Source organism: Rhinopithecus roxellana, chromosome 7, assembly GCF_007565055.1.
Source record: "Rhinopithecus roxellana isolate Shanxi Qingling chromosome 7, ASM756505v1, whole genome shotgun sequence".
NCBI classification, from domain to species: domain Eukaryota; kingdom Metazoa; phylum Chordata; class Mammalia; order Primates; family Cercopithecidae; genus Rhinopithecus; species Rhinopithecus roxellana.
Genome location: NC_044555.1, coordinates 49324927 through 49337316, shown reverse-complemented (window position 1 = coordinate 49337316; position 12390 = coordinate 49324927). Strand labels below are relative to the sequence as shown.

At 39.2% G+C, this 12390-nt stretch overlaps 1 protein-coding gene across 10 annotated transcripts in view; it reads left to right on the top strand.

Annotated features, from left to right (window-relative positions):
- ATRX (ATRX chromatin remodeler) overlaps positions 1-8121 on the top strand; it is a 309323-nt gene extending 301202 nt beyond the window's left edge. For 8 of the 10 annotated variants that reach the window (XM_030933752.1, XM_030933748.1, XM_030933745.1 and 5 more), the window contains one exon: positions 5221-6647. In XM_030933752.1, the coding sequence (XP_030789612.1) occupies positions 5221-5499 (279 nt within the window). In that variant the 3' untranslated portion in view covers positions 5500-6647. Of the gene's footprint in view, positions 1-5220 lie in introns of all 10 variants that reach the window. The other 2 variants (XM_030933744.1, XM_030933747.1) reach the window with 2 other exon arrangements.
- The last annotated feature ends 4269 nt before the right edge of the window (positions 8122-12390 follow it).

Sequence of the window (12390 nt, the reverse complement as noted above, 5' to 3'; positions counted from 1 at the left end):
ATTGCTGAAGTTGTTTATCAGCTTACGAAGCTTTTTGGACCAAGACTAGAGTTTTCTAGGTACAGAATCATGTAATTTGCATACTGTGATAGTTTGACTTTCTCTCTTCCTATTTGGATGACCTTTATTTCTTTCTGTCACCTGATTGCTCTGCCCAGGACTTCTAATACTATTTTGAATAGGAGTGGTAATAGAGGGCATCCTTGTCTTGTGCCAGTTTTCAAGAGGAATATTTGCAGCTTTTGCTCATTCAGTATAATGTTGGCTGTGGGTCTCCTCCAGCCGGAATTCCAGAGGCCCGAGGCAAGAGCCAGTTGCTTCTTGCCAGTTCAACTCACTCATTCCCCTGGAGTTCTTGTGGGCCAGGAACCAGTCCTGGTGTGCGGTAGCCCCATTCAGGATTCCCAGCTTCCTCCTCCTTCAACCAAGCTTCTGTGTCTTCCCTCCATCCACTCTCATTGCCTTGTCTCTGAAGATCTGTTAGGAGTGTGCCAGTCATCCTTGTCTTTCGGTGGCAGCTTTTCCACCTTGCTGCATCTCGTCATCCATCTTGCCCAACCCCATTCTTCTTCTTTTTTTTTTTTTTTTTTTTTTTTTTTTTGAAACAGAATCTCACTCTGTCTCCCAGGCTGGAGTACAGTGGTGCAATCTGGGCTCACTGCAAGCTCCGCCTCCCAGGTTCACACCATTCTCTTCCCTCAGCCTCCCGAGTAGCTGGGACTATAGGCACCCACCACCACGCCCGGCTAATTTTTTGTATTTTTAGTAGAGACAGGGTTTCGCAATGTTAACCAGGATGGTCTCAATCTCCTGACCTGTGATCCTCCCACTCGGCGTCCCAAAGTGCTGGATTACAGGTGTGAGCCACCGCGCCCGGCCTCCAACCCCATTATTCTTGATAAGTTAGGACTTACTCCTGCCATTTTGTTATTTGTTTTCTGGTTGTTTTGTGATCCCTCTCTTCCTTCTTTTCTTCCTTCCTGTCTTCCTTTTAGTTAAGGCAGTTTTCTGTGGTTGTATGTTTTAATTTCTTTTTCTTCTTCTTCTTATTTTGAGATGGAGTTTCACTGTGTCACCCAGGCTGGAGTGCAGTGGCGTGATCTCAGCTTACTGCAATCTCTGCCTTCCCGGGTTTGAGCAATTCTCCTGCCTTAGCCTCCTAAGTAGCTGGAATTATAAGCACCCGCCACCACGCACAGCTAATTTTCGCATCTTTACTAGAGACAGGGTTTCACCATGTTGACCAGGCTGGTCTTGAACTCCTGACCTCAGGTGATCCATCCACCTTGGCCTCCCAAAGTGCTGGGATCATAGGCCTGAGCCACCGCGCCCGGTATGATTTCTTGCTTATAGTTTTTTGTTTATCTGTTGGATGTTTGTTTATTTGAAGTTACCATGAGGCTTGCAAATAATATAATGCATCATTTTAAGCTGATGATAGCACTGATTGCATAAACAAGCAAATAAAGTACAAACAAGCAAAGAGAAAACTAATGTTCTTTTGCCAGTGAGTTTTATACCTTCATATAATTTTTCATTGTTCATTAACATCCTTTTTTTTAGACTGAGAAACTCCCTTTAGTATTTCTTGTAGGACAGGTTTGGTATTGAAATTCCTCAGTTTCTGTTTGTGTGGGAAAGTCTTTATTTCTCCTTTGCTTTTGAAGGATATTTTCATCAGATATATTCTTCTAGGTTAAAAGTTGTTTGTTTGTTTGTTTGTTCCTTCACCCCTTTAAATATCTCATGTCACTCTCTCCTGGCCTATAAGTTTTCTACTGAAAAGTCTACTGCCAGATGTATTGGAGCTCCTTTGTATGTTGTTTCCTTTCTCTTGCTGCATTTAGGATTCTTTCTTTATCCTTGACCGTTGAGAGTTTGATTATTAAATGGTGGGAGATAGTCTTTATTGAGTTAAATGTGCTTGGTGTTGCATAACCTTCTTTTTCTTGAATATTGATAGTTTTCTCTAGGTTTGGGAAATTCTCTGTTGTTATGCTTTTGAATAAACTTTATACCCTATCTGTCTCTCTGCCTCCTCTTTAAGGCCAATAACTCTTAGATTTGCCCATTTGAGGGCAAATCTTTTGTCTCCTCTGATGGTACATTTTCAAATAACCTGTCTTCAAGCTCACTAATTCTTTCTTCTCCTTGATCAGTTCCTCTATTAAGAGACTCAATACATTCTTTAGTATGTCAATTGCATTTTTTGACTCCAGAATTTCTGCTTGATTCTTTTAAATTATTTTAATATCTTTATGAAATTTATCTGATAGGATTATCAGTTTCTTCTCCATATTATCTTGAATTTCATGAATTTCCTCAAGACACCTATTTTGAATTCTCTGTCACATATATTCACATGTATCTGTCTCTCCAGGATTGGTCCCTGAGGAGTTATTTAGTTCGTTTGGTGATGTCGTGTTTCCTGGATGGTCTTGATGGTTGTGGACATTGATTCGTGTCTGGGCATTGAAGAGTTAGGTATTTATTATAATCTTTGTAGTCTAGCCTTGTTTGTACCCATCCTTCTTGGGAAGGCTTTCTAGGTATTCAAAGGGAGATGGATGTTGTTATCTAAGTTCTTGGTCACTCCATCTGTATCTGCATTGGAAGGCATCCCAAACTGGGTAATACTATGACTGTTGTAATCTTGCAGACTCATAGAGCTACCGCCTTGGTGGTCTTCGATAAGATCTGGAAGAACTGTCTGGATTACCAGGCAGAGATTCTTGTTCTCTTCCCTTACTTTTTCCCAAACAGAATCTCTGTCTGTGCTAAGCTGTCTGGAAAGCTGGTGGAGAGGTGACACAACCACCCCTCTGGTTCCCTTCACGGGGACCACACTGGGTTAGACCTAAAGCCTGCATAACAGTGGGTCTCACCCAAGATCCACAGTAACTACTGCCTGGCCTCCACCTTTGTTTGCTCAAGGCTCTAAGGCTCCACATTCAGCAGGTGGCAAAGCCAGCTGCTCTTGTGTTCTTCCCTTCTGGGCTGCAAATTTCCCCCAGCCCTAGGCCTGTCCCAAGATGCTATCCAAGATCCAGGGCCTGGAGTCAGAATGTTTAGGAATCTGCCTGGAGCTCTATTCTACTTCGGCTGAGTTGGCACCCAAGCCATAAGACAAAATCCTTTCTACCCTTCCCTCCCCTTTCCACAAGCAAAGGAGTCTGTCCCTGTGATCACTAGCACCCCAGGCCCACAGCAGGTATTGCCTGGCTATTGCTGATGTTCACTCAGGGTCCAAGGGCTCTTCGGTCAGCTTGTGGTAAATGCTACCAGGACTGTGTCTCTCTCTTCTGGGCAGGGGGCTCCCCTCCAGCCCAGGGAAGGTCCAGAAATGCCATCCAAAAGCCAAGGCCTGGAATTAGGGTCCCCAAGGGTCTGCTTGGTACCCTAGCCCACTGTGGCTGAGATGGTACCTAAGCTGTATGTCAAAGTCCTCTTTACTATTTCCTCTTCTTTTCTCAAGCAGAAGTCTCTTTCCATAGTGTCCACAGCTGGGAATGTGCTATGTCACACCTGAAGGTAGCATGTCTCTGAGTCTCACTGAAGACCCACTGCAAATACTGTCTGGGTACCACTGCTGATTATTCAGGGCCTAAAAGGGCTCTTTAGACAACAGATGTTGAATCCTGCCAGGATTGAGTCATTTCCTTCAAGAGAACGAGTTTCCTCTGGCCCAGGGTATGTCTGGAAATGTCATCCAGGAGCTAGGGCCTGAAACAGGGGCCTCAGGACTCTGCCTGGTGCCCTATCCTACTGTGGCTGAGGTGATATTCAAGCTGCAAGACAAAGTCTTCTTTACTCTTCCCTCTCCTCTCCTCAAGCAAAAGGAAAGAGTCTGTCCTGGAGCTGTGAGCTGTGCTGCCTGGGGTTTGCGAAGGTGTGGCAGAAGCAATCTTCTGGCCACCCTGGCTGTTGTCTCACTAGGTCATGTGCCCCCCAAGTCCACTGGCTTTCAGCCCAGCACAGGACTTGGAGTCTTGGTGGCCTAGATTGCCTTTCAGGTTTATTTAGGCCCCCAGTACTCTTTAGTCCACAGTGGCAAAGCTTGTCGGAACTCGGGTTCCGCCTGCTGGGATAGGTGATTTCCCTCTGGCTGTGGCTGGTGTAAATGCTCCCTCTGTGGGTGCCGGCTGAGTTCTGCCTGGTATTTCTTTTCACTGTGACAGGGCAGCACTGAGTTCCAATGCAGTCCCACAATCACTATACTCTCTCCTGCAAGTACACAGATTCTCTCTCCCTGCCACGTGGCTGCTGCCAGGGGATGAGTGAGGGTTGGCATTGGCAGTTAAAGACTGTCTTTCCTAACCCCTTTAGTGCCTCTTTCAGTGATATGAAGTTAAAATCTGGTACAGTGATTGCTTACCTGATTTTTGGTTCTCATGAAGGTGATTTTATTTGCAGATAGTTTTTGAATTTGGAGTTCCTTCGGAGAGGATGATTAGTGGAGGCTTCTATTCGGCCATCTTGCTCTGCCTCCAGTCACATTTGGCATTATTAAACAACCTCGAAACAGTAGCATACTTATCAGTGTGTTTAATTTGAGAATAAAAAGTAGAGCTATGGATGATATATATCAAAGGTTCCTACTAAGCTATATAATTCTTTAAAAGGGTACCGTATTCCAGGATCCTTGATCATGTTTCCCAACACAGTTGTTTGCCAGCCTTCTGCCTTATACTTGGAAATTTCAACTGTTGACACCAGGGAATCTATTTCTGTGGCATATGTTTTACTTAGAAGGTACTGTAGGGTTATGTGATTTTACATTATATTAGGAAACTTGAGACATTCCAGGTCAGAATTATTCCTACTGCAAGTGCCTTTCCCTTTGGTGTTTGTCACTAAAATGTTTGTCTGTCATCATGTGAAATATTCAAAAGAATGACAAAGAAAGGAGTCTTAACAAAAAGTGTTGTAACTAATACTTGAGACTAATCACAGTACAGAACACATTACTACGGCAACTAACCTAAATGCTGCTTGCAATATAATAGTCAAGACATTAAGAGAATTTAGCCCTAAATGGTCTTACTAACTGGTTTCTACAGTAATGGTCCTGTGAATGCCATCAAATTAGTAATGGTGATAACAATAATGTGTTTTCCTTTTGGTATGGTACCCCCTTAACAAATTGATTTTAAGTCAAAACCTGATACCTCTTTTGAGACAGGTCATGCACTTGTAACGACTCCCATTTTTTCTCTATAGTTAATCAGCTGTGTTCAGCGAATACTTATGAACAGAAGGCTCCAGCAGCAGTACAATCAGCAGCAACAGCAACAAATGACTTATCAACAAGCAACACTGGGTCACCTCATGATGCCAAAGCCTCCAAATTTGATCATGAATCCTTCTAACTACCAGCAGATTGATATGAGAGGAATGTATCAGCCAGTGGCTGGTGGTATGCAGCCACCACCATTACAGCGTGCACCACCCCCAATGAGAAGCAAAAATCCAGGACCTTCCCAAGGGAAATCAATGTGATTTTGCACTAAAAGCTTAATGGATTGTTAAAATCATAGAAAGATCTTTTATTTTTTTAGGAATCAATGACTTAACAGAACTCAACTGTATAAATAGTTTGGTCCCCTTAAATGCCAATCTTCCATATTAGTTTTACTTTTTTTTAAAAAATAGGGCATACCGTTTCTTCCTGACATTTGTCAGTGATGTTGCCTAGAATCTTCTTACACACATTGAGTACAGAAGATATTTCAAATTGTTTTCAGTGAAAACAAGTCCTTCCATAATAGTAACAGCTCCACAGATTTCCTCTCTAAATTTTTATGCCTGCTTTTAGCAACCATAAAATTGTCATAAAGTTAATAAATTTAGGAAAGAATAAAGATTTATATATTCATTCTTTACATAGAAAAACACACAGCTGAGTTCTTAGAGTTGATTCCTCAAGTTATGAAATACTTTTGTACTTAATCCATTTCTTGATTAAAGTGATTGAAATGGTTTTAATGTTCTTTTGACTGAAGTCTGAAACTGGGCTCCTGCTTTTTATTGTCTCTGTGACTGAAAGTTAGAAACTGAGGGTTATCTTTGACACAGAATTGTGTGCAATATTCTTAAATACTACTGCTCTAAAAGTTGGAGGAGTCTTACAGTTATCTTAGCATTGTATAAACAGCCTTAAGTATAGCCTAAGAAGAGAATTCCTTTTTCTTCTTTAGTCCTTCTGCCATTTTTTATTTTCAGTTATATGTGCTGAAATAATTACTGGTAAAATTTCAGGGTTGTGGATTATCTTCCACACATGAATTTTCTCTCTCCTGGCACGAATATAAAGCACATCTCTTAACTGCATGGTGCCAGTGCTAGTGCTTCATCCTGTTGCTGGCAGTGGGATGTGGACTTAGAAAATCAAGTTCTAGCATTTTAGGAGGTTAACACTGAAGTTGTGGTTGTTAGGTTCACACCCTGTTTTATAAACAACATCAAAATGGCAGAACCATTGCTGACTTTAAGTTCACATGAGGAATGTGCTTTAACAATTCCCAGTACTATCAGTATTGTGAAATAATTCCTCTGAAAGATAAGAATCACTGGCTTCTATGCGCTTCTTTTCTCTCATCATGTTCTTTTACCCCAGTTTCCTTACATTTTTTAAAATTGTTTCAGAGTTGTTTTTTCTTTAGATTTTGAGACAATTATTAAATCAAAATTAATTCATCCAATACCCCTTTACTAGAAGTTTTACTAGAAAATGTATCACATTTTATTTTTTCTTAATCCAGTTCTGTAAAAATGACCTATAATTTTATTCATATACAATTTTGATTACTTGAATTCTAAAAGAAAACATTGTTTTTGGCTATGGGAGTCAACTCAACATGGCAAAACCATTTTGAGATGATGATATAACAGGTAGTGAAACAGCTTAAGAATTCCAGAAAAAAAAAAAAAACTGGGTGTAGGCTTTGCTTTAGGTATCACTGGATTAGAATGAGTTTAACATTAGCTAAAACTGCTTTGAGTTGTTTGGATGATTAAGAGATTGCCATTTTTATCTTGGAAGAACTAGTGGTAAAACATCCAAGAGCACTAGGATTGTGATACAGAATTTGTGAGGTTTGGTGGATCCACGCCCCTCCCCCCCACCTTCCCATGATGAAATATCACTAATAAATTCTGTATATTTAGATATTATGCTAGCCATGTAATCAGATTTATTTAATTGGGTGGGGCAGGTGTGTATTTACTTTAGAAATAATGAAAAAGACAAGATTTATGATAAATATTTGAAGGCAGTACACTCTGGCCAACTGTTATCAGTTGGTATTTCTACAAGTTCGGAATATTTTAAACCTGATTTACTAGACCTGGGAATTTTCAACATGGTCTGATTATTTACTCAAAGACATAGATGTGAAAATTTTAGGCAACCTTCTAAACCTTTTTCACCATGGATGAAACTATAACTTAAAGAATAATACTTAGAAGGATTAATTGGAAATCAGAGTTTGAAATAAAACTTGGACCACTTTGTATACACTCTTCTCACTTGACATTTTAGCTACATAATATGTACTTTGAGTATAACATCAAGCTTTAACAAATATTTAAAGACAAAAAAATCGCATCAATAAAGTACTAAAAGGCTCATTTTTATATTTGTTTTAGATGTTTTAAATAGTTGCAATGGATTAAAAATGATGATTTAAAATGTTGCTTGTAATACAGTTTTGCCTGCTAAATTCTCCACATTTTGTAACCTGTTTTATTTCTTTGGGTGTAAAGCGTTTTTGCTTAGTATTGTGATATTGTATATGTTTTGTCCCAGTTGTATAGTAATGTTTCAGTCCATCATCCAGCTTTGGCTGCTGAAATCATACAGCTGTGAAGACTTGCCTTTGTTTCTGTTAGACTGCTTTTCAGTTCTGTATTGAGTATCTTAAGTACTGTAGAAAAGATGTCACTTCTTCCTTTAAGGCTGTTTTGTAATATATATAAGGACTGGAATTGTGTTTTTAAAGAAAAGCATTCAAGTATGACAATATACTATCTGTGTTTTCACCATTCAAAGTGCTGTTTAGTAGTTGAAACTTAAACTATTTAATGTCATTTAATAAAGTGACCAAAATGTGTTGTGCTCTTTATTGTATTTTCACAGCTTTGAAAATATGTGCACATGTTTCATAGAAAATGTATAGCTTTTGTTATCCTATATAATGGTGGTTCTTTTGCACATTTAGTTATTTAGTATTGAGAGGTCACGAAGTTTGGTTATTGAATCTGTTATACTAAATTCTGTAAAGGGAGATCTCTAATCTCAAAGAGAATTTACATACCAGGAAGCCCATGTGTGTTTGTGTTAGTTTTGGATGTCTTTGTGTAATCCAGCCCCATTTCCTGTTTCCCAACAACTGTAACACTCATTTTAAGTCAAGCAGGGCTACCAACCCACACTTGATAGAAAAGCTGCTTACCATTCAGAAGCTATAGCAGGTAGATGGAAACCTTATTATCTGGCCTCCAAAGAAGCTGAATATTTTGTAGCCTTCCCTTAGCTATGTTCATTTTCCCTCCATTATCATAAAATCAGATCCATATTTATGTGCCCCAAACAAAACTTCTTAAGAGCAGTTACATATCTGTCCCAGTAGCCCTTGTTTCCTTTGAGGGTAGCATGTTGTGAGGCTATAGAGACTTATTCAGCAGTAAAACAGGTCAATCCTTTTACATGTCTATTATACTAAAAATTATGTTCAGGGTATTACTACTTTATTTCACCAGACTCAGTCTCAAGTGACTTGGCTATCTCCAAATCAAATCTATCCTTAGAGAATAAACATTTTTCTACCGTTAATTTTTTTCAAGTCTATAATCTGAGCCAGTCCCCACGGAGTGACCAAGTTTCAGAAATGCTTTCATCTTCGCAACATTTTATATATACTATTATATGGGGTGAATAAAGTTTTAAATCCGAAATATATACTGTGTCAAAGCTCAATATGTGCCAGGTAACTAAACTGTTCACATCACTAGCATTGGATGTAATAACAGGATAGTGGCTCACCCCCAAGAGCTGCCATAAAATTCCACTATGATAGATACTACCACCGTCTCTTTGGAACAACCTTCCTGATACCATTGTGCCAGTGAACTAAGGGAATCATCCTTCCTCCTTGCTCTCTAGGGATCTGTCTTTTTGATAGTGACTGCTGCACAGACCTTCACCAAGAAAGACAGCATATAAATTGAGGCCATTAGTAAAGATAGTAAGGATACAACTATAATTGAAAGAATGAAGGAGTGAGGCAAATCCTAAAATACTGCAAGTAGGCCCTCTTTAATACAACATATCACAAGTAGTCTCTACCCAGCAACACTCCCTACATTAAGTTCCTGAACATTCCACCCTTCTCTGATAGAAACATGTAAGGGATAGGGGAGCTTGGCTGTAATCTTCAGCTTTGAAAATCAGATGACTACTAAGAGACTTTCCTATTAAGTATACCCAGGTCCATCCCTATGCTCCTCGTGTCATATATGTGTTGTTTTTCAAGAAAGGTGAAGAAAGATGGCTTATCAGATGCAAGGATGGAATTTGTTTTAGTTATATGTGGAGAAAGTATAGTACTGAAAGAGAACAAAGAGAAGGATCGGGAAAGAGACTAAATTGGAGTGGATTGATAAAGAGCCTTGAAATCCTGAATGAGTAATTCAGTATAGAGGATAACAAGGGTTTGTGAGGCAGATGATAATGTTTCGCAAGTAAAGATGGCTATTTGGGTGAGGGTAATTTAGTTTAGAATGCAAGGTGAAGAAAGATGGGAAACGGGAAGATAATTGGTCCAAGCATGAAGGACAGAAGGAAAAAAAGTCATTAGAGGCTGTATGGGATAGTGAACTTTTACAATGATACTTATAATAAAAACCTGTTATTTTACTTTCCCCCTAAGGAGGCTTTGTTTCGGAATTTTGATTTTTACACACAAAATTCACTTATTCTGATCACTCTCAAACATAATGGTATGTTCATTAGTGGCATTCCCATTCTTTCTTAATTTTTTTTTACTCCTTTACATTTGCAGAAAGTGAGGTTGGTCCATTGAGTGTAATTCTACTTCTTCTCTCAAGCCAATTCTTTAAAAAGTGAAATCCAAATATTTCTGTTACATTTCTGTGAGACCCATTCATTCAAAGTGCTAGTATCTTTGTGGGTAATGTTATGTTTATAAGCTTTCCTTAGTAGTTTCAACGTGCTTTGTAGTTATCATGTGCTAACCTATACACAACGTATCTGTGAGAGAAGTGAGAATAATTCCATTTTTCTTATGACAAGCTATAAGTGAAACCAAAATCAAATCTGTTACACTTAAGGAGGCAGAAGACATATTCTAGTTAGTTAAATTCTCCAGGTCTTTCATATCTAATTTGAGAAATTGGGACAATAATAATACCTTGCCTGCTAGAGGGCAGGGGACTAGACCAGGTGATTTCCTAAGTCCTGTTCAGCTCCCTCAGTTAAACTTTGAGCAAAGCACAGTCTAAAGCCAAAAGGCAATGTGTTTGTCTAAGGTTACAGGGTACATTTGTAAACAGTACTAGAAATCCCTTCCCTTTGGCTAACCCTCTCCCCTACTAAGCTATACCTTTTCTTTCCCTCTGTAGAAAAATGAGAGGTCTGACAGACATTTTAATGACAAAGCAGGTAAGTTGTAATTGGCTCTAATTACAACTTCCACTAGCTGTAACCTTTATCTTTTGCCCAGAGGCTCTCCCAGAGCTTCCTACTGCCTTTGAAACTCATTGCAGAAAATGAAAAACCATGTTTAAGGATCTGATTCTTGTATCTTGGTTGGCTGATTGGGTTACAAACATGATAAAACATCAAGGAAAATATAGATCAGCTTTGTGAAGCCCACTTTTAAGCAAATAATTGGTGATTTACCACTCTCTTGTTCATAACTGTAAAGCCAAATTAGACCAATGTTTAAATTGTCTGGTCTGGAAAAAGTTTATAGTGAGTTATAGGCAATATTTGTTTATGTTGACTCCTACGTAACTACGTGGTACACCTTTTTTGAGATGTAGGTTTTATAGTCGAATTGTGTGACAAAAACTAAGAAAACTAATAGACAAGTTTTATTTTTTTCTGTAGCTGCTTGTCCCCACATGCCAGTAACAAAGCAGGTAGACACACTAGCCTATTGAATACATTCAATGAAAACAAAACCAAACATAAGAAAAGGTGGGAGGGGGACATGGTTTACAACCATTTTAGGTCTTACTAGTTTATCCCCAACTCTTAGTAAGTTTTCAACAATACAGCATGGAGAGGTTAGGCTTCAAAGGCTTTAGCGATGCGGGCTGGCTTGGATCTAATTATCCTTCTTAAGAAAGTAAACCTTTTATTCTATTGGCAACTTTTCCACCCTCTCTTCCCATGTCTTGCACACACTATCCCTAAATATGCTAAGCTCAAGTGAAGTGCCTGCCTGCGATTTTTTCTCCCTTTACTTGTCCAAAGGATCTTTCCCCAACTCTAGCCCCGTGCCACCCCCGCCCCCCACCCCCCTACACACACCTTATATTCTATGCCTAAGTGTGTGAGGTCGGGAGGACTTGTAGAACCTTAGAATGCCAGAGATGGTAGGGATCTTAGAGACTATGTAGCCCAGCCCCCTGCCTTTACAATCAGGAAGACAAAGGCCCAGGGAGGGGAAAAGGTGCCCCAGGGCACTCATGTCTTCTAGCTTTTATTCCAGTTCTCATTCCACTCCATTCAGATGCCTCTTATTACATTTAGATTCTAATTCATTTTCTTCAGTCTGCCAGACCACATTAAGCAAATTTTCAGAATAATGGGTACTGAATGAACTAAGCTTTAAAATGAGAACTCGTTGTGAGAAGTAGAATATGTAAACCAAAATGAAAGGGAAACATTCTTGTGATAACTGTAAAACAGGAAGCTCCCTGACACTTCCCCTAAACCTTTAATTTGGTATCCAGAATATTGGCTTCAGGATTTTGTTTCAGAGGGATATTTAATTTCTTTAAATGGTTCTTTCACCACACTCAGCATGGTTTAGGCCAATAGGATCTAGAAGCTCTGTTCTACTTTCTGGATCTCAGTATCCAGTGACAAGGATGGAATCATTCAGCCTTCCTTAAACCAGGCAAGTTTATGCACCGAGTACTTTAAAATCCTCTATTTCAAATGAGAAATGATGATATATTCACAAGAAAACAAAATAGAAAGCTCTATGTTAGTATAGTGATCTCTGTCAGAATAAGGGTGACTGTTCTTGAGTTATAGGGATGGACCATGAACAGTTTACATATTTCCGAAGAAATGAAAGACAGCAAAATGATTTTTTTTTTTTTTTTTTTTTTTTTTTTTTTGAGACAAGGTCTCGC